General features: G+C 43.8%; 1 protein-coding gene across 1 annotated transcript in view; it reads left to right on the top strand.

The window, feature by feature from the left end:
- LOC124620651 overlaps nt 1-22,827 on the top strand; it is a 383,337-nt gene that overhangs the window by 323,192 nt on the left and 37,318 nt on the right. Inside the window, exons 24-26 of the mRNA XM_047147087.1 lie at nt 8,571-8,755; nt 12,521-12,722; nt 22,467-22,719. Coding sequence (XP_047003043.1) covers nt 8,571-8,755; nt 12,521-12,722; nt 22,467-22,719 — 640 coding nt within the window. The remainder of the gene's footprint in view (nt 1-8,570; nt 8,756-12,520; nt 12,723-22,466; nt 22,720-22,827) is intronic.

The following is a 22,827-nucleotide window of genomic DNA, read 5'->3' as shown; positions in this document are numbered from 1 at the left end:
ACAGATTCCGACATAAAACAAATTTTATATCCAAATTATACTGAAACGAGTAAACAAGAGGAAGATGGAACACAGGATACACAGACGTGTTATCCTATAAAAATTCTGCTGCTAAAACAGTAACAGATGATAGATCGGCGTCTGTAAACATTTGAGAATTCCCACATTTCACTATTTCATAATGCTTGAAGGAAATGTAGCACGTTTAAGGAAGCTTGGTGAGTTAGTTTAGTGAATTATGTTTATTTAACAACAAGGGACGCTACTGCCATGTTCCGACATGCAAACTCTAAACGATGCTACCTCCACGGACTTCAGTAGGCTCAAGCCTACGACGGTCACTCACATTTTTCAGGGCTGGCGCGGCTTGCGGGAGTCCGTGACTGAAGTTGCAAACAGTAAACAATCCGTCACAACTCGTCAGCTAAATCTATTTGTAAATAATTCGGATTTCGAGGAGAAGGATGCATACATATAGCACGGTAAGACGGGAGAACCATCAGCTTTACATTTTCTGTGTTGTCGTTTCTCTTATGTAAATACATTCACTTCCGACACATATTCTTACATATTCTCGATCTCGGTTGCCAATATTCTAAGTTGTGTTTCACGGGATTTCTCAAATCACAATACTGATTAGGTTCACTCCGCAATTTACTAGACGTATCTGACATCTTGATGTGCGTTGAATGGGTACCAGCATTTCTCTGATTGAAACTTCTCACACGAAATTTAGTATGTCATGACATACGTGCTTGATTATCTGTAGCACGGCAAAGCGAAGTGTTTTCTGAGCCAAAGCCGCTCAAAAATATTATACTTTGGCCTGCAACCACGTGCACAGTTGAGCGATGTGTTCTACAATGAGTGAAAACGAGTTATGTAACTTGTATGTGTCAAGTGCTCACAGACGAAAAGTGAAAAACCTGATGTTACTAGCTTAGTCATTGACAAATCTAGGCAACAGCCTCGGCGATCGTTACTCGTCTTCAAACAGGATCACGTGTAATATTACGTTTTGTGTATTTTCATATCACGTGTGGCTCTTCAGAAGACATTTGACATCTAAACATATAACTCAGTGTTTCATATCACATCGTGTTTTGTTTTTGCTAACTTTTCGGGAAGTCGGAATTGTACGTGACCTCCACGGGTCCGGAATACGTACCTTCATCGGCATTCATTGCTAAATGCTTTATTAATTAATACTGGACGCACGTTCACAGAGGAGCTACATTGCAGGTATTTTACCGTTACGGCTGAGAGCAGTTGAAAACATGACGATCACGAAGGCTGCCAACTTGGGCCGACATGTATCCAGCACAAAAGTAGGAAGCAAAGTGACATCACTATAAGGACAGACATGGTAGCATCTATTGTTTATATTAAATATTGTGATTTTGATGTTTTGATTATCAGAAATTATGTTTTAAAAACTTGAATTTCAAAACAGTAATTTGTAACAAACTACTTTATCATTGTAAGTTTTATCACGTTTTCAAAATCGGAAATTGTGAGTTATATGACTTGGTGGTAGGTGGGGGAGATTGTTTGTGTGGTTGCAGAGGTGCTACTTTTTAAGTCAGAAATGTACGTAGCGTCAGTGACATTTTCCGTGTCAGTCGTACTTATTGTTAGTAGTAACGGTTTTGACGGATGTGGCCATCCCTCACCATGATATAGTACGGGGGAAAACGACGTCAATACTTTTATTGGTTGATACAATGAGTTCCCAACCACGCTCTGCTACACGAAAATGCACATGAAGAAACAGTAAACACCACGATCAGTAGCCAAAGGACGTGGAACAGTCTTATTGTTGTTTAAATAAGCATCACCACGATCCTGGTAGCCTTCCTCTTGCGTTCTGATGTTAGGAAGTATTGTTCATGTGTAGGATAATACAGCAATTTCACCTTAACACCATGTCTTTGGAGTACCCCCTCCTCACACTATTAAGGCAGATATATGTGGCATCAGTCCACTCTCCTACAGAATACGCTAGGGAATGGCTTAAATCTATTACATACACTGATTCATCTTCTTAATACTTATTGAATGACATTTCTTGTGAGAACCAACCCTAATTCGGTAATAGTATTCGACTGCATGTCTGAGAACTTTGTCCTGGATTCAAAAACATATGTTTTGCCTGCTTCAATACAGCGCTTCTGTGTGACACATATATCTGCGGACAGAGCATCATTTTTTAGCTTTTCTCAGTCTTGAGTGTCCCACTTCAACTCCACGCATTTCATGGTATTGTTCAGTAATTTTTTGTATTCTCAGTCAATGAATGTAATTTTGCTAGGTTTACGCGATTTTACATATTTCGTCTAATTTCCCTCAATTTTACGTATTTCCCATCCATTTGTCATAATCATACCAGATTTTCCTCAATTTTTACAGATTTTATGCCATTGTCATATTTGTTTCGATAGTTTTCTATATGTGTACGGTCATTTTGCTGACATAACTATTCGTTGTTTGATTTTATACGAGGGTATTTGCATGTCTCATATACCGGGCTACTAAAAAGTCCTAAGAATTTCCCTCATCCCGATGATATATATTCATTCATTTTGGATAGAACGATAATGGAAAGTATAATAACACTCGCTTTGTACCTAGATGAGGTTCAACGAATGGTGTAGATGATGGATACATGGGAAACACTTCAGTGTGCTGCTACGACACATCAGAGAGCATGTCTGCAGGCTCATGTAGTGGTGCACTTGAAAGAAATTCAGAAGTCTGGAAACAGTTCTATATGTTCATTTGAGTTCCACTCTATCTTATAGATAGAGACATGACATGTGTACAGAGAGTTGACATGTGTACAGAGTTGATTTTTGTTGCTAATCGGATACTTCTCCCATAAGTGTATGCTCTTATTGCATACCAGATCAGCCTCGCTATTTTTGTTTATATACTCAACTCTGATTCGTTCCCACAACCCTGACAGATATTTACAAACTGCAGAGTTCAGGTATTTTTTACCCTAGTAATAATTTATTCTTTAGTTGACAGTGTGTCGACTGCACTTAGCATCCTGAACCATAAGAGTTCCCCTTTTCCCTACCTACAGAGCGTGTCTCCCCGGCAGCGTAATTTACGGACGAAAAGATAGCAAACTATGTATTCGAGCCACAACTACTGACAGCTCTACACACACACATACACTAATGGCCATTAAAATTGCTACACCAAGACGAAATGCAGATGATAAACGAGTATTCACTGGACAGATATATTATACTAGAATTGACATGCGATTACATTTTCACGCAACTTGGGTGCATAGATCATGACAAATCAGTACCCAGAACAACCATCTCTGGGCGCAATAACGGCCTTGATACGCCTGGGCATTGAGTCAAACAGAGCTTGGATGGCGTGTACAGGTACAGCTGCCCATGCAGCTTCATCACGATACCACAGTTCATCAAGAGAAGTGACTGGCGTATTGTGACGAGCCAGTTGCTCGGCCACCATTGACCAAACGTTTCCAATTGGTGAGACATTTCGAGAATGTGCTGGCCAGGGCATCAGTCGAACATTTTCTGTATCCAGAAAGGCCCATACAGCACCAGCAACGTGCGGTCATGCATTATCCTGCCGAAATGTAGGATTTCGCAGTTATCGAATGAAGGGTAGAGCCATGGGTCGTAACACATCTGAAATGTAACGTCCACTGTTCAAAGTACCGTCAATCGGAACAAGAGGGACCGAGATGTGTAACCAATGGCACCCCATAGCATAACGCCGGCTGATACGCCAGTATGACGATGACGAATACACGCTTCCAATGCGCGTTCACCGCGATGTCGCCAAACACGGATGCGACCATCTTGATGCTGTAAACAGAACCCGGATTCATCCGAAGAAAATGACGTTTTGCCATTCGTGCAACCAGGTTCGTCGTTGAGTACGCCTTCGTAGGCGCTCCTGTCTGTGATGCAGCGTCAAGGGTAACCGCAGACATGGTCTCCGAGCTGATAGTCCATACTGCTGCAAACGTCGTCGAACTGCTCGTGCAGATGGTTGTTGTCTTGCAAACGCCCCCATCTGTTGACTCAGGGATCGAGACGTGGAAGCAGGATTCCTTACAGCCATGCGGATAAGATGCGTGTCATCTCGACTGCTAGTGATGCCGTTGGGATCCATCACGGCGTTCCGTATTACCCTCCTGAACCCACCGATTCCATATTCTGCTGACAGTCATTGGATCAGGAACAACGAGAGCAGCAATGTCGCGAGGCAATGCCGGTCGACTGCAGTTTGTGTATGAGAAATCGGTTGGAAACTTTCCTTATGTCAGCACGTTGTACGTGTCGCCATCGGCTCCATCCTTGTGTGAATGCTCTGAAAAGCTAATCATTTGCATATCACAGCATCTTCTTCCTGTCTGTTAAGTTTCGTGTCTGTAGCACGTAATCTTCGTGGTGTAGCAATTTTAATGGCCAGTAGTGTATAAAGACTCTGCATGCTTATTACCTGTCGCGACGTCTCGATTTAAACCACATGTACGTTTTTTCGACAATACTGCAGCCCCGCAAAAAGCGAAATACTCTTCGCAAAACGGTTCTGTAGGGGGTGTACGCGCATTAAAATTCCTCCTGCTAAAGACCGTAACATCCTCTGTGGAAATTATATTGCCAATATGTTGTAACAAGATTGTCTACATTTTCGAATAATAACAAGAAACCACGGTATCCTGCTGTGTCTGGCTCCGAGCTGGTTAGTTCATGATCGCACATCGAGGTGAACAAAGGTGCAGGTGCCACCCCTCTCTGCTAGTGCTATCTTTTGGGACCGGTTCTTATCGTAGTTGTGTTATTTTAAGAATTTTTCTCATTTCCCAGTACATGTCTTGCATTATGATCAGTTGTTTACGAGCTGCCGGCCGAAGTGGCCGTGTGGTTCTAGGTGCTACAGTCTGGATTCGAGCGACCACTACGGTCGCAGGTTCGAATCCTGACTCGGGCATGGATGTGTGTGATGTCTTTGGTTAGTTAGGTTTTATTAGTTCTAAGTTCTAGGCGACTGATGACCTCAGAAGTTAAGTCGCATAGTGCTCAGAGCAATTTAAACCATTTGTTTACGAGCGCTGGTTACATTTTTCACGACAATTTTGATGTCTAATTAGACTAATGAAGCATTTTCGATCAGTCGTGGTAACGTGTATAGAGCTTCCTACACTTCAGTGATGGTTTGCTGCCCAAGTTACACAACAGCTATACCAAGGTGACATCTCGGGGGCAGTAGGATGAAGTTGTCGAGAAATAAAGAGAGCACAGTTTATTTGAATTCACAACACCAGGGCTGCAGGGTGATTGTCGAGCAACACACCGGAAGGCGCTGTAGCGAACTCCGACGTCAAATAACGAGACACACACAAACATTCAGTAAACACGAACAGCTCCAGCACAGGCAATAGTCTCTATGAGCTATGAAATGCATCATCAGATCAACCAGTGGGTCACCATTATTTGCTACCTACGCTCCCCTCCATTATCAGCACTTTCCATTCCTCATGTAAGAGGCTGTAGACACAGTCCTCAGCTATATGTTTGCAGGTAACACACTCGTTAAGCTCTTCTCTGTCCACCGCCAACATCTCATCAGTTGAACACATTTCCCACCAAAAATAGAGGTAGTACCCTCCATTGCAAGCTTTATCTCGCCAATTCACAAGTGGAGCAGAGAGATTTATTTCAATTCGACTTGTGGCTAAAGGGATCATCCTATGTAAAGTTAGTATTTATTTCGACAACATCTGCTACTATCTATTTCCAGCAGGATAACACTAGTCGAATCATATTGTCAATTTTTGAGGTATATTGCAATTTTAGGCGCTCCTTGAGTAGCGCTGTGGATATAGTAGTGTAATGAGGACCGACCATTATCGTTAATTACATAATTATAACTGATCATTACTTCAGTTTCCTACCCAAAATAAATAAAGCACACTAACCTAACCTTGAAACTTCCTGGCAGATTAAAACTGTGAGCCGGACCGAGACTCGAACTCGGGACCTTTGCCTTTCGCGAGCAAGTGCTCTACCATTTGAGCTACCCAAGCATGACTCACGCACCATCCCCCAGGCTGTGGCTAAGCAATGTCTCCACAATATCCTTTCTTTCAGGAGTGCTAGTACTGCAAGATTCGCAGGAGAGCTTCTGTAAAGTTTGGAAGGTAGGATACGAGGTAGTGGTCGAAGTAAACCTGTGAGAGCGCAGCGTGAGTCGTGCTTTAGTGGCTCAGATGGTAGAGCACTTGCCCGCGATAGGCAAAGATCCCGAGTTCAAGGCTCGGTCCCTCACACAGTTTTAATCTGCCAGGAAGTTTCTTATCAGCGCACACTCCCCTGCAGAGTGAAAATCTCATTCTGGTAACCTTTCTTTTCTGCAGCTGAAGAGTGACTGACCCCCTGGGGTTTCCTGATCAGGAGGAACGAGGTTCGAGTCCCGGAAAGGGCACCAGCCATTTTGAATTTCCCGCCAATTTCTATTCGAAACTCCTGCCAAAATTCGAAATTCCCGCCAATAGGACAGTTGGACTGAGGGGGAGAGGAAGGGGAGGGGAAGGAAGAGGGACGGGGTGGAGACGCACATGGCGGCTGGGGAAAATCAGAGACGTCATCCAAGGGTGGGTGATGGGGGTAATTAATTGAGCAAACAATTAATTCGCATAATTTATTCGCATATAATTTTGGTATCGAAACTGCACTCGCACCGACTCCGCCATCCTACTAACGTCCCGTCGACAGGAAGATCATCACAGATGGAGCACAAGCGTGGAACACAAATGGATGTGGAAGAAAGTCGGTCATGCCCTTTTCAAACAAACCATTCCGGAATTTGCCTGGAACGATTTAGTGAAATCGCGGAAATTCTGTCAGGCTGTCTGGACGAGTCCAGTGTGCATACTACTGCGCCACTTACCTCGGTTGCTATCCATGGTGTTTTGAAGGCACTTAAGTTTCCCAGTGGTTCTATTTCAAGAGTGTTCCACGAGGGAATATCACACTGCCAAAATCAATATCCGTGGACAGCAATTTGATGGTAGGAGTCGCAGTCACCTATCACGAACAGTATCAGCTACCGTTCATCACGAATCAGATTTTCTGGAAGCGGAGGTTTAACGCCACTTCACTTGCAGATGGACAGATAAATAGCGCGTGAAGTTCAAGTGGTTGACGCGAGCCATTGTTTTCGACAGACGCTTTTCAAACATCCTTAAACAACAGTCTCCACAAACTATCGTATCTGTGTGTGCATCAGAGGATCAGGAATGAAAAGAAGACAGAGCTGTTTCATACCTACTGCTAAGTTCTGAATGCATGGGAATAACACTGACAAATTCATAACGATGAATTACGTGTACATCTGGTTTTTGTGTATAGTATGATGTAATCAGGTTATGTTTTCTGTGAGGATGAGTCTGCTTAGAATGGTATGGAAACGTAAGATGGCTATTTAATTTACACACTGGAATATTGTTAGTTTTTACGCTGAAAATAAGGAAAAATAAATTAAAAATAATGAAAAACACATATTTCATTGTAACAAGAAAAAAGTGTTGGCTCTGGCTAATTATATTCTAAGGAAACATTTAACTGACACTAAACTTGCAATGGCTCGTATGTAATCTGCACTTACATACATGAAATAAGGTTTTTGGGATTTCCACAGTATAAAACAACTGATACAAATCTAATTCTCGATGTAACATAAAAAAGCAAAGCTCCTTAATTGGAAGCCTCAAAACCACATTACTTTACTAGGCAAACTGTAGTTGGAGATAGGCTGTCTTTGCCTTTTCTGAACATAGAACTGACTTCCAAATCAATTACGACTCCATATAAAAGAGCGACTTCTCATTTTCTCATTAACAAATTATTTTCAGAACTGAAACAAGAGATAAATTACAAACAAAGATCCCCAGAGCGACTGGGGATCGAACACAGAATATTTTAATCTTGCACTTACGCTTTTTTTTATTGTTTTTTTTTTAGAAACTACACCATATCATGGAGCAACTTCTCATTTTTGTCATTAACAAATCATTTCCAAAAACGAAAAAAGAGATAAATGCCTAAAACAAAGGTCGCCGGACTGACTGGTGATCTAACCCAAAATTTTTTAAGTCTTGCACTTATCACCAGTGTAGTTGCTTATGCTTGTGACTTAACATTAATGCTGTCGAGAATTGTAAGTATTTGAGACAATGAATTTAACAAGCACAAATACACTAATTTATTTCTGTTTATAAATAAAGAAATTATGGCAAAAATAGGGTCTTTATCATACTGTTTATAAGAAGAGGAACCATTGTGGAGTTGGATTCATTCACAGGAGTCCGGAAGGAGCAAGTGTACATAAAAAGGCCGTGGGACCGATTGGTCCCTCTTCCCTTCATCTTTGTCCATAAAATTAGAAATTTTATTTCTGGAGAGACGTGCTCAGTCAGCCCTTTAGACAAGACCGCTAAAAAGTATAAATGGTAAGAACTGTTACCTGTTACCTCCTTCGTGGGAAAACATTTAAAGGTACTTTCTTTGCAGAATGTTTTGAGGTTCTGGTTGGACAAAGGAGTGGATGGCTTTCGTATGGATGCCGTTATCTGCCTTGTGGAAGCGGAAGGTTTCCCAAATATTACAAACGGCGAACCTAACCCCATGGTGCATCAACCGGAAACATACGCAGTGGTCGAGGAATTTCGCACAGTGCTGGACGAGTACGAAGAAAAGTAAGTAACAACTTGGAGACCAGCATTTACAGGTATTATTTAAGTTTGGCAAATAAGTGAGATGCTTCCTGTTTGCTAAAACTGTACGTACTGGCAGATTAAAACTGAGTGCCGGACCGAGACTCGAATTCGGTACCTTTGCGTTCCGCGGGCAAGTGCTCTACCGGCGGAAGTAAGCTGTGAGGATGGGCCGTGAATCGTGCTTGGGTAGCTCAGATGGAGAGATGGCGCCGGCATGGTTGCTCTGCGTGTTCGGTCAAGAGAGCTGGCTCCTCTTTGTAAAAAACAAAAACAAAAAACCTGAGTGAAGGGATCAACAACGAACTGCAAGGGATGTCATGCGGCGTCCGCTACGACGAAACGCAGCGAACAATAATAAAAACAAAATTATTGTGACATCAACAGCGAAAAATATTGAATATATTTGTTTGTGAAAAGTGGAATAACTAATATAATTTACAGACAAGTTGTTTCAGAATGTGGACTGTGGCAAAAATCGACTCGTGGGACGAGATGTGAGAGAGAAAAGTAGGAACGTAGGAAGTAGTTGGGTAGTTCGTCACCAGCTGTAAATGGAGGAGAAAGTTAGATGGATAACAAAATGAGCTGCCTCAGCTTTCTCTCACATGCGGTAGTATACTGTAATGTGCATAGAATACTGAATAGGACTTCCACAGGTCAACAGGAGCAGTGACGGGGTGGAGAATGTTTTTCGCTTTATACACTCCTGGAAATTGAAATAAGAACACCTTGAATTCATTGTCCCAGGAAGGGGAAACTTTATTGACACATTCCTGGGATTAGATACATCACATGATCACACTGACAGAACCACAGGCACATAGACACAGGCAACAGAGCATGCACAATGTCGGCACTAGTACAGTGTATATCCACCTTCCGCAGTAATGCAGGCTGCTATTCTCCCATGGAGACGATCGTAGAGATGCTGGATGTAGTCCTGTGGAACGGCTTGCCATGCCATTTCCACCTGGCGCCTCAGTTGGACCAGCGTTCGTGCTGGACGTGCAGACCGCGTGAGACGACGCTTCATCCAGTCCCAAACATGCTCAATGGGGGATAGATCCGGAGATCTTGCTGGCCAGGGTAGTTGACTTACACCTTCTAGAGCACGTTGGGTGGCACGGGATACATGCGGACGTGCATTGTCCTGTTGGAACAGCAAGTTCCCTTGCCGGTCTAGGAATGGTAGAACGATGGGTTCGATGACGGTTTGGATGTACCGTGCACTATTCAGTGTCCCCTCGACGATCACCAGTGGTGTACGGCCAGTGTAGGAGATCGCTCCCCACACCATGATGCCGGGTGTTGGCCCTGTGTGCCTCGGTCGTATGCAGTCCTGATTGTGGCGCTCACCTGCACGGCGCCAAACACGCATACGACCATCATTGGCACCAAAGCAGAAGCGACTCTCATCGCTGAAGACGACACGTCTCCGTTCGTCCCTCCATTCACGCCTGTCGCGACACCACTGGAGGCGGGCTGCACGATGTTGGGGCGTGAGCGGAAGACGGCCTAACGGTGTGCGGGACCGTAGCCCAGCTTCATGGAGACGGTTGCGAATGGTCCTCGCCGATACCCCAGGAGCAACAGTGTCCCTAATTTGCTGGGAAGTGGCGGTGAGGTCCCCTACGGCACTGCGTAGGATCCTACGGTCTTGGGGTGCATCCGTGCGTCGCTGCGGTCCGGTCCCAGGTCGACGGGCACGTGCACCTTCCGCCGACCACTGGCGACAACATCGATGTACTGTGGAGACCTCACGCCCCACGTGTTGAGCAATTCGGCGGTACGTCCACCCGGCCTCCCGCATGCCCACTATACGCCCTCGCTCAAAGTCCGTCAACTGCACATACGGTTCACGTCCACGCTGTCGCGGCATGCTACCAGTGTTAAAGACTGCGATGGAGCTCCGTATGCCACGGCAAACTGGCTGACACTGACGGCGGCGGTGCACAAATGCTGCGCAGCTAGCGCCATTCGACGGCCAACACCTCGGTTCCTGGTGTGTCCGCTGTGCCGTGCGTGTGATCATTGCTTGTACAGCCCTCTCGCAGTGTCCGGAGCAAGTATGGTGGGTCTGACACACCGGTGTCAATGTGTTCTTTTTTCCATTTCCAGGAGTGTATTTGGAACAGCTAGAATGCTAGGTACGTAAGATGTTTTGTTCCTATTATACTACCAGATGAACCTAAACTACGCCGGCGAAATTTCAGGAGTTGTTCAGGTCTTTTTGTATTTTGCTATAACGTAAGTGACGCGTGACCTCAGATGGGTCTGTGCATAGTAATAATGTAATTGTGATTTTTCGTCTTTTTTATTTCATTTACCTTTGTTTTGTGTAAATAATTACATATTAGTGAAAATTCCTGTAATGTGCAATCACAAAGATGTGCGACACAACACACAGCTTAATGTAGCACTCCTCAGACGTGTAAGTAGAGAACGTTATGTGCATCCGGTTGTCTATTTAATCTGATATTGAAACTAATATACGGTTGCTGAAGAAAAACCATGTTCAGAAGTGTAGGATGTTAATAAGTCAGTTGTACAAAAATAAATAATTTACGGAAATGTCTGATACAGCACTGAATCCAGTATATCTTCAAGTCTTATTTAGAAATGTTCAGTGTGGCCACCGTTTGTAACACGACAAATGTCGGATATGTAATCAGTTTCCTGCTAAATCCTTTGAAGCAAGACTTGATATACGGTGGCAACTGCTTGTGTTATCTGTTGTCGCATCTCGTCGACGTTTCTCGGAAGTGGAGGAACACGCTCTCTGTCTTCAATATAACATCATGCACAGAATTCTGTTGTGGATACGCCAGGTGATCGTGGTGACGAGGATATTGTACCATCATGTGCAGTTCAAGACGGTACATTCCTAGGGAGATACGCGACAGCTTCACGATGATAAAGTGGTGGCACACCATCTTGCTGGAAAATAAATTCTGTGCCTATATATTGTTGTAATTGAGGCATTAGATAATGCTGAAACATGTCAAGGTACGATATGCCAGTTATGGTTGACTCAGAAAAAAAAGGAAGGACCGTAAATCTTCTCACTGCTTATAGCACAAGAAACATTTTATCCCAAAAGTAAGGTCTTCTACTTTTTTATAAGTACATAGGCCTGTTTATTTCTACAATGGTTTACATCTGTTTACAGCTTGAACATTTATCTATTTTTCGACATAATCACCACTGCTGCCGATGCATTTTTGTAGACGCAGTGGCAGTTTTTGTATGTCCATGTCATACCAGCTCGCCGCCATGCTACTCAGAAAGTTATGAACCTCTTCTTTCACCACGCCGTCTGAGCTGAATCGCTTTCCAACCAAATGTTCTTTTAATCTGGGAAACAGGTGTTAGTCAATGGGCGCCAAGGCAGGACTGTAGGGTGGGTGGGTGATTATGTTCCACTGAAACTGTTGCAATAGAGCAACGGTATGTCGAACGATGTGTGGGCTAGCGTTGTCATGGAGAATGTGAACGTCCTTGCTCAACATTCCTCTTCACCGGTTCTGAATTGCCCGTTTGAGTTTTTCCAGAGTTTCACAGTACCTGTCAGCGTTAATTGTGGTCCCAGCGATTCAGCTCCGACGACGAGATGAAAGAAGAGGTTCATAACTTTCTGAACAGCATGGCGGCGAGCTGGTGTGACATGGGCATACAAAAACTGCCACAGCAGTAGCTCTGCTACTCGTGCTGATCTTTGACGTGTGTTTCCAACGGCTGTGCTAGGGTGATGGTGACGGAGGCGGGAGGAACTCTGGATCAGGTACTGGGTTACTATGGCAACGCCAGCAACCCCGGTGCGCACTTATCCTTCAACTTCCTGCTCATCACCGACCTCAACGGTCGCTCCACGGCAGAGGAGTTTGTCCGCGTCGTCAGTGAATGGAACGATATTGTCAATGAACGTGGTATCTGGTCCAACTGGGTGGTGAGTTCACTTACTTCAACGCTTCTTCCAAACTCTCTTTACCTTTACCTTTAACTTTATTATTATCATTAGTAATAGTAGTAGCAGTAGTATTCCACCCCTACCACACACACAGGTAACGGCCGCGGCGGCCTAGCGGTTATAGGCGCTTCAGTCCGGAACCGAGCGACTGCTACGGTCGCAGGTTCGAATCCTGCCTAGGGCATGGATGTGTGTGATGTCCTTAGGTTGGTTAGGTTTAAATAGTTCTAAGTTATAGGGGACTGATGACCTCAGATGTTAAGTTCCATAGTGCAAAGAGCCATTTGAACCATTTGAACCACACACACAGTTCCGTATAGCATCAAACTGTCCTTTCCTTAAAGCCTCAGGATACGTCCTGTGAAGGCATCCCTACTTTTAGTCAACTTGTGCCATAAATTTCTTTTCTCTTACATCCGACTAAGCCCTTATTCACGATTTATCCCTTCTACCTACTTAATCTTCAACATTCTACTGTAGCACCATTTTTCAGAAGCTTTTATTGTCTCAACTCTTTAGTGTCCAAGTTTTACTTCCGTACAAGGCAACGCATGAGGCAATTACATTAAGAAAGTCCTTCCTAGCACTTAAATTTATATTAGTAAATTTCATTTTATTGCTATTACAAGTCTGCATTTTACATCCTACTTACTTCGGCTAGAGTTAATTTTTCTTGCAACCCCAAATAGGGAAAATTATCTACTACTTCTAGTATCCGATACTAATTCCCTCAACATCGCCTTATTTAATTCTACTAGATTCCATTACTCATATTGTATCGTTCATCTTATAACCTCTTACCTCTTAAAAGTTCTTATTTCTTCTACTGTATTTTAATTCATGCAGTAAATTCACTTTGATTTACTTTACTGCCCCGAGGAAATCCGGCACAACGTGGCGAAACGCCGGGTATTTTAGTATATTAAGTATTTTATATGGAGTCTGATGAGATGTACACCAGTCGTCTAACTTTTTCATCTCATAAGGCTGATGACTTGTTAAACATCTTTTCACCTAGGCGATTAATAAAATAACATTATGTGATCAACAGCCTGGTGCAAGATTTCAGTTGGCTGCCACATCGGCTTCGTGCGTATCGTAATCCTATCTCAGTAATCATGCTTGGGAACTGGATAGTACAGTTTAACGTTGCACCGTTCCTAGTGAAGCTTCACATCACTGAGAGGCGAGGGCTAGCTCAAAGGCAGCTTGAAAATTCCGTGGTTCGATCGGGACTCGGTGTCGATACCATTCGCAATCCTGGCCCGCAGTTTACCCCAGACCATCAGCCGCGACTAAACAAATAGTGACCAGGGGCTCACTAAAAAACAAAATGCGTTTCTGCAATTTAATGAATCACCTATTTACAGTCAATAGTTTACTTTGTTTTTTAATGGAAGTATAATAATTTTCGCGACAGAACGGCGACCTTCATGGAACAAATTCAGTAAAGAACCTATAACTCTTTCGTATACGTGACGATGAACTACGAAGTGAAAATATACTGTGCAGTAGTCGCTGCCATTTCAGTGCGGCTCCTCCTACAAATATGCTTCACTCTCCGTGGAAATCAAAGCCTCTGAAGCAAGCGGCACGTGAGGTTTATACTACGTTCGACGGAGTGTGTAAATTGGAGTAATCTTTCGGATGACGCCCATCTCAAAAGACACTGCACGAGAATCCCCATATACAATGTACGAGTATTTTTACGCTGTAAATAGGGCAAGTATAACCTCCTTTCTTTACTATGTGTTGTAAGATCAAAATAATATGTGTCATTCAGAAATGGCGGCACTTTTATTTGCGAAACGGTCATAGGAAAGATGCAACGACAGCAATTTATCACAAGTGAGTACCTGTAACATATAGAACGTTAAGTCACAGAAGCATAAAATGCACCGACGTCAGTAATTATAGCTTGAACAACAAGTTAGCATCAGATCTTGACAAAGGATTTTGCAGTACTGACACGTAACTCTACTATTTCCCCGACGTTTCGCTCATTCTGGTGGGGAATTCTTTATGTGACGTGTTTCCGACGACCGTTTCCATTGACGGCTAGTGAGAAGGGCATCGTTCATATTACATGGGAGAATGCTTTATGGGCTGTAGCGTGACGTGAGGTCAACCTGGCGTCTACAGTGTATCGACCTCAAGAGGACGTGTTGTTGGCAGGCGATTCCTTTTTTCAAGCCAAGCCAGTCGCAAGTCACGGAACCACATACAAAGAAGATTCTCTGTCCATTTTTTAACTGCCGAAGTCACGGGCCCACATTCAAAGAAGATTCTCTGTCCATTTTTTTAACTGCCGACACTTTACTTGTAAAAATGAGGACATCAGACAGAAACTGCCTTTGTAATAGGTAAATACCTCATCATAGGTTAAATTGTGTTCCATCTTAGCATGTATGCACGCTCTCTCCTCCGAAATGTTCGCCACCCCGGTGTCCAGAATACTTGTGAAGCAAACTGCTAGATGACAGAAAAGCAATTTCCTTAAGTTTTCACCCTAATACTAGTCGGTACCAAGCTGTGTCGAATCCTGGAAGGCCATTTCCTACCTCACAAAGTGGCAAGAAATTCAATCTGTACTACTCCTTGATTATCAGTCATTAATATGCTAAATCTCATCAACAAATAGTTCTTATTAAGCAGGTTTGATGAGAAACTGGCTGGACGTGTGTGACTCCACAGCAAGCGAGATAAATAATACGATGTGGGCGCAAAACGGCCGAATTGATCGAGTCCATGTTGTTGTTGTTGTTGTTGTCTTCAGTCCTGAGACTGGTTTGATGCAGCTCTCCATGCTACTCTATCCTGTGCAAGCTTCTTCATCTCCCAGTACATACTGCAACCTACATCCTTCTGTATCTGTTTAGTGTATTCATCTCTTGGTCTCCCCCTACGATTTTTACCCTCCACGCTGCCCTCCAATACTAAATTGGTGATCCCTTGATGCCTCAGAACATGTCCTACCAACCGATCCCTTCTACTGGTCAAGTTGTGCCACAAGCTTCTCTTCTCCCCAATCCTATTCAATACTCCCTCATTAGTTATGTGATCTACCCATCTAATCTTCAGCACTCTTCTGTAGCACCACATTTCAAAAGCTTCTATTCTCTTCTTGTCCAAACTATTTACCGTCCATGTTTCACTTCCATACATGGCTACACTCCATACAAATACTTTCAGAAATGACTTCCTGACACTTAAATCTATACTCGAAGTTAACAAATTTCTCTTCTTCAGAAACGCTTTCCTTGCCATTGCCAGTCTACATTTTATATCCTCTCTACTTCGACCATCGTCAGTTATTTTGCTCCCCAAATAGCAAAACTCCTTTACTATTTTAAGTGTCTTATTTCCTAATCTAATATTCTCAACATCACCCGACTTAATTTGACTACATTCCAATATACTCGTTTTGCTTTTGTTGATGTTCATCTTATATCCTCCCTTCAAGACACTGTCCATTCCGTTCAACTGCTCTTCCAAGTCCTTTGCTGTCTCTGACAGAATTACAATGTCATCGGCGAACCTCAAAGTTTTTATTTCTTCTCCATGGATTTTAATACCTACTCCGAATTTTTCTTTTGTTTCCTTTACTGCTTGCTCAATATACAGATTGAATAACACCGGGGAGAGGCTACAACCCTGTCTTACTCCTTTCCCAACCACTGCTTCCCTTTCATGTCCCTCGACTCTTATAACTGCCATCTGGTTTCTGTACAAATTGTAAATAGCCTTTCGCTCCCTGTATTTTACCACTGCCACCTTTAGAATTTGAAAGAGAGTATTCCAATCAACATTGTCAAAAGCTTTCTCTAAGTCTACAAATGCTAGAAACGTAGGTTTGCCTTTCCTTAATCTTTCTTCTAAGATAAGTCGTAAGGTTAGTATTGCCTCACGTGTTCCAGTATTTCTACGGAATCCAAACTCATCTTCCCCGAGGTCGGCTTGTACTAGTTTTTCCATTCGTCTGTAAAGAATTCGTGTTAGTATTTTGCAGCGGTGGCTTATTAAACTGATTGTTCGGTAATTTTCACATCTGTCAACACCTGCTTTCTTTAGGATTGGTGTTATTATATTCTTCCTGAAGTCTGAGGGTACTTCGCCTGTTTCATACATCTTGCTCACCAGATGGTAGAGTTTTGTCAGGACTGGCTCTCCCAAGACTGTCAGTAGTTCTAATGGAATGTTGTCTACTCCCGGGGCCTTGTTTCGACGCAGGTCTTTCAGTGCTCTGTCAAACTCTTCACGCAGTATCTTATCTCCCATTTCATCTTCATCTACATCCTCTTCCATTTCCATAATATTGTCCTCAAGTACATAGCCCTTGTATAGACCCTCTATATACTCCTTCCACCTTTCTGCCTTCCCTTCTTTGCTTAGAACTGGGTTGCCATCTGAGCTCTTGATATTCATACAAGTGGTTCTCTTCTCTCCAAAGGTCTCTTTAATTTTCCTGTAGGCAGTATCTATCTTACCCCTAGTGAGATAAGCCTCTATGTCCTTACATTTGTCCTCTAGCCATCCCTACTTAGCCATTTTGCATTTCCTGTCGATTTCGTTTTTGAGACGTTTGTATTCCTTTTTGCCTGCTTCATTTACTGCATTTTTATATTTTCTCCTTTCATCAATTAAATTAAATATTTCTTCTGTTACCCAAGGATTTCTACTAGCCCTCGTCTTTTTACCTACTTGATCCTCTGCTGCTTTCACTATTTCATCCCTCAAAGCTACCCATTCTTCTTCTAATGTATTTCTTTCCCCCATTCCTGTCAATTGTTCCCTTATGCTCTCCCTGAAACTCTGTACAACCTCTGGTTCTTTCAGTTTATCCAGGTCCCATCTCCTTAAATTCCCACCTTTTTGCAGTTTCTTCAGTTTTAATCTACAGGTCATAACCAATACATTGTGGTCAGAGTCCACATCTGCCCCTGGAAATGTCTTACAATTTAAAACCTGGTTCCTAAATCTCTGTCTTACCATTATATAATCTATCTGATACCTTTTAGTATCTCCAGGGTTCTTCCATGTATACAACCTTCTATCATGATTCTTAAACCAAGTGTTAGCTATGATTAAGTTGTGCTCTGTGCAAAATTCTACCAGGCGGCTTCCTCTTTCATTTCTTAGCCCCAATCCATATTCACCTACTATGTTTCCTTCTCTCCCTTTTCCTACACTCGAATTCCAGTCACCCATGACTATTAAATTTTCGTCTCCCTTCCCTATCTGAATAATTTCTTTTATTTCATCATACATTTCTTCAATTTCTTCGTCATCTGCAGAGCTAGTTGGCATATAAACTTGTACTACTGTAGTAGGTGTGGGCTTCGTATCTGTCTTGGCCACAATAATGCGTTCACTATGCTGTTTGTAGTAGCTTACCCGCATTCCTATTTTCCTATTCATTATTAAACCTACTCCTGCATTACCCCTATTTGACTTTGTGTTTATAACCCTGTAGTCATCTGACCAGAAGTCTTTTTCCTCCTGCCACCGAACTTCACTAATTCCCACTATATCTAACTTTAACCTATCCATTTCCCTTTTTAAATTTTCTAACCTACCTGCCCGATTAAGGGATCTGACATTCCACGCTCCGATCCGTAGAACGCCAGTTCTCTTTCTCCTGATAACGACATCCTCTTGAGTAGTCCCCGCCCGGAGATCCGAATGGGGGACTACTTTACCTCCGGAATATTTTACCCAAGAGGACGCCATCATCATTTAATCATACAGTAAAGCTGCATGCCCTCGGGAAAAATTACGGCCGTAGTTTCCCCTTGCTTTCAGCCGTTCGCAGTACCAGCACAGCAAGGCCGTTTTGGTTATTGTTACAAGGCCAAATCAGTCAGTCATCCAGACTGTTGCCCTTGCAACTACTGAAAAGGCTGCTGCCCCTCTTCAGGAACCACATGTTTGTCTGGCCTCTCAACAGATAACCCTCCGTTGTGGTTGCACCTACGGTACGGCTACCTGTATCGCTGAGGCACGCAAGCCTCCCCACCAACGGCAAGGTCCATGGTTCATGGTTCATCGAGTCCATTAGAGCAACTAATGACTCTCAAGTTATTTCTTGCAGTTTGATGTGTCACCCGTACCATATACTTAAATTACGATAGTTACAAATAGAAAAGTGAAAAACTGAAGGAATGACATCATACAAGTAAAGTTATGTTGGCTGATTTGTAGTGTAAAGCTACTTTCACTATTTTTAATAACTGCTTATTATGCATGAAAGCAATTGAACTTCCGTGGAAATTAGTTAAAATTTTACCTCTTGTCTCGTTGTCTTCGTTTTCTTCTCGGCTCTGGTCTGCTCGTAGCTGGTACAGTAACTTCAGCACTAGAGAACTTTAGATCGTGATCCGTCGCATTTGTGATTAATAAGTAAAACTTTTTTAAAACCACATAGTTTATTTGAAGGACGATAAGTGATTACTCACAATAATAATGTGCCGACTAGCGGTAGACCACACAGATACGCCCATCTACTGCCACAGCAAGAAAGCCAGAGTGCGATATATTAGTGTGTAAGAATCTTCATTTGTTCAAAAAGAAAACAAAGTTAAACGAGAAATTTCTAAACATCGCTGAGATTTATTGATATTGCAGCTGAAGACTGCTCCACTCGTGTCTTTCCTTAATTAGTACTTTGTAATTGAAAAGGTTTGGCCCTGGGGCTGTTACATCGTGTACGACCGTAGTGGTTTATCAGTTGTTCAAGGGAGACTATTTTCAATCAGAGACAGGTCTGGTGATAGTACTTAGGGGGTGTTCAGTGTCGTGTTGCTAGCGATGGGGAACGCGGCAGGTGTGTGCTGGGGAACACAGCGATGTTCGAGGGTCTTGCCTCACTGAATCTCTGGATGTATCAGGCGCAGTTTCCCCAACATATACCTACAGTGTACGATCACTGAGTTTCATTGGATTCAACACTTGTCCAAGTATCTGCTACAGTCTCCTTTCCAAAGGCAATGGCTGCTCGTTTGATGCGGCGAACCAGTCACGAGTACACTATCTGATCAAAAGTACCCAGACACCCTCATGTAATGCGGAGCTGGCCATCAGATGTCACGTAAATCTGACCCACCAGTACAAAAGGAAGCGGAGAGTATTGTGTTGTCGGAAGAGAAACAGCAACACCAGAATGGGTTGTTCAGGAGATCCCAGTGACTTCGAATGTGGACTAGTCACTGGATGTCACCTGAGTAACCAATCCGTCATGGATATTTCTGCGCTTCTAAATCTTCCAAAGTCGACTGTTGCTGACGATGTGGAAACGCCAAGGAACAACCACAGCTAAACAGAGATCAGGTACTCATATACTGACGGACAAGGGCCGTCAAGCACTGTGCAGACTGCTTGTAAAAAAATCTTTCACTTTGCAACGTTGAGGGATGTGATACACGAGGGCTATTCGGAAAGTAAGGAACGATAGGTCGTGAAATGGAAACCACAGAGAAAATCAATACTGTTTTATTTGCAGCGGTTAGCTACACCTTCCAGTTACTTCCCTGCACAATCGTCGCTCAGACTTAGACATCTGTCGTAGCGTCCTACCAACTTTTCAATTCCCTCGTTATAGAAGACAGCCGCCAGTGCTTTTCGACAGTTTTCTACTCCGGACTGCAGCTCGTTGTCTGTGTCAAAATATTGTCTTCACAGCCAGCGGTTCATTTGAGCAGAGCTGAACCTCAGAGGTAGCCAATTACGGGCAGTATTGCGGGTGATCAAACACTTCGCATCGAAAACGCTGCAGGAGCATCTTCATTGCCCCTGCAGAGTGCGGCCGAGAATTGTCGTGTAGAACGAACTGCATGACAGTTATGTTATGTCGATTGCATAGCTTCAGGCGAAATCTTTCGCCAGGCCCTCATACTTGGCGGGAGATGCTAATTTCTAGTCATCTTTACGTTCTCACCGTGAGCTCAGAACTGAAAAGAGCAACATGATGCGACAATCGATGGGCGCACTAGACACAGTGCCCAATGCATCTGTCGAAACCTTCTTCAGATTTTCACTGTATTTTCCATTTCGTGACCGATCGTGCCTTACTTTCCGAATAACCATCGTATGTATTATTGGACAGTGGCACATTTTGCTGCCGAGGTCGTCTCAGAAGTAAAGGACTTCTGTTGATATGGCTGAAGAACTGGAACAGCGAGTTGTGCAACCTTATCATGCTTTTCCAGGAGGAGCAGCGGCATTTGAAGTAATTCAAATCACACTGTACAGATGACTTGAGTGCTGCATTCAGATCTGAGGACGACAGGCAGTAGCGTACAGAAATTTGTAACTTGTAGTACACTGAAATATTTTGTCTCTTTTTGAGGTAGGTCATGGATGAAATTCGAGACCAGTTAGACTGTGGTATAAGTTTGCATTTCAGTACATACACTGATCTGCCAGAACATTATGGCCACCTACTTAACAGCCAGTATGTCCACCACTGGCACAGATAACAGCGACGACGGTTTCTATGAGCTCTTGGTAGGTCGCTGGAGGGAGTTGGCACCACATCTGCACACACAAGTCACCTAATTCCCGTAAATTCCGAAGAGGGGTGGGGGGGGGGGGGGGGGCGATAAGCTCTGACGACACGTTCAATCACATACCAGATATGTTCGATCGGGTTCAACTGTTGCGAGTTGGGGGGAGGGGGTAGGGGGCAGCACATCAATCAGAACTAGTCACTGTGTTCCTTTACCATTCCATCACTCTTCCGGCCTTGTGACATGGCGTACCTTTTCACTGTTGTCAGCAAACATGGTTGTTATGAGGGTTGTACACGGTCTGCATTATAAGATCTTCGCCGTCAGGGCTCCCTGCACGAGCTCAACTGGACGCATGGATACCCACGTAAATGTTTCCCAGAGCATAATGGAGCCGCCGCCAGCTTTTCTCCGTTTTGCAGTACAGTGTCAAGAAGCTGTTCGCCTGGAAAACGACGGTTTCGCGCACTTCCATCGGAATGATGAAGAAGGTATCAAGATCCATCAGACCATGCAACGCTCTGCCACAGTCTCAACGTCCAGTGCCAACGATCACATGCACTGTGTGTCCACACAATCTTGTACTCTGCACTACATCATGTTTGACATTAGTTCCGCCATAATTCGCCTCCTGTTCTGTTTTACCAGCCAACGACGTCCGACATTTGTAGTGAGGGTTGGTCGACCAACCCCACGACGTCTGGACGTGGTTTGACCTTGGTTCCACCACGTGGTGAAGACACCCACCACAACACTCCTTGAACGCCCCACATGTCGTGCAGTTTCCGAAATGCTCGTGCCGATCCTCCGGGCCGTCACAAATTGCCTTTGGTCAAACTCAGATGGATCGCGCTCCTTCCCCATCCTACACAAGGGCAGCACGCGCACTGATATTACATGCATTGCTGTAGCAGTCATTCCTCGCTGAGTGATCCTGCTGTAGCCCGGACGGGTTTTTATCGATAAGAGGTCGGTGGTCGTAATGTACTGGCTGATGACTGCATTTGGTAGCCTAACAACGACAATATTTTGTATTGAAGAAAGTGGCTGCACATAACCATACATTCACAATTATCTCGTAAACTAGTCGTTTGCAGACCCATGTTTTCTTGATCCGTTTTTCATGTTTTTTCGCTGTTAATTATGTTAATCCCTGTATCAGTCCTATAGATTCTTTTTGAGGCTAAAGAGGCTATTAATAGACGATGTTTGGTCTCAGCTTGGCAACCACGACCAGCACCGCGTGGCCAACCGCTACAGCCCAGAGCTGGTGGACGGCATGAACATGCTGGTGACGCTGCTACCTGGAACCGCCGTCACCTACAACGGAGAAGAGATCGGCATGGAGGACAACTACAACATGACGTGCGAGGTGGCTCAGGACCCACAGGGCTGCGCAGATAACGTCACACTGGGAAATTCCAGGGACCCGGAGAGGACGCCATTCCAGTGGGACGCCTCTAAGAACGCAGGTAGGAATGCTCTGCATCCTGTTTGGTTAAAGTGGCTTTGTGAGAGAGTTGTATGGCGTTGTTGGTCCCGATAGGCTGCTAAGCCGCTTATTTGTAAGGAACAGTTTT

The sequence above is a fragment of the Schistocerca americana genome, chromosome 1 (assembly GCF_021461395.2).
Source record: "Schistocerca americana isolate TAMUIC-IGC-003095 chromosome 1, iqSchAmer2.1, whole genome shotgun sequence".
Taxonomy (NCBI): Eukaryota; Metazoa; Arthropoda; class Insecta; order Orthoptera; family Acrididae; genus Schistocerca; species Schistocerca americana.
Note: the sequence above shows the minus strand (reverse complement) of the source record. Positions and strands in the feature narration are given on the sequence as shown.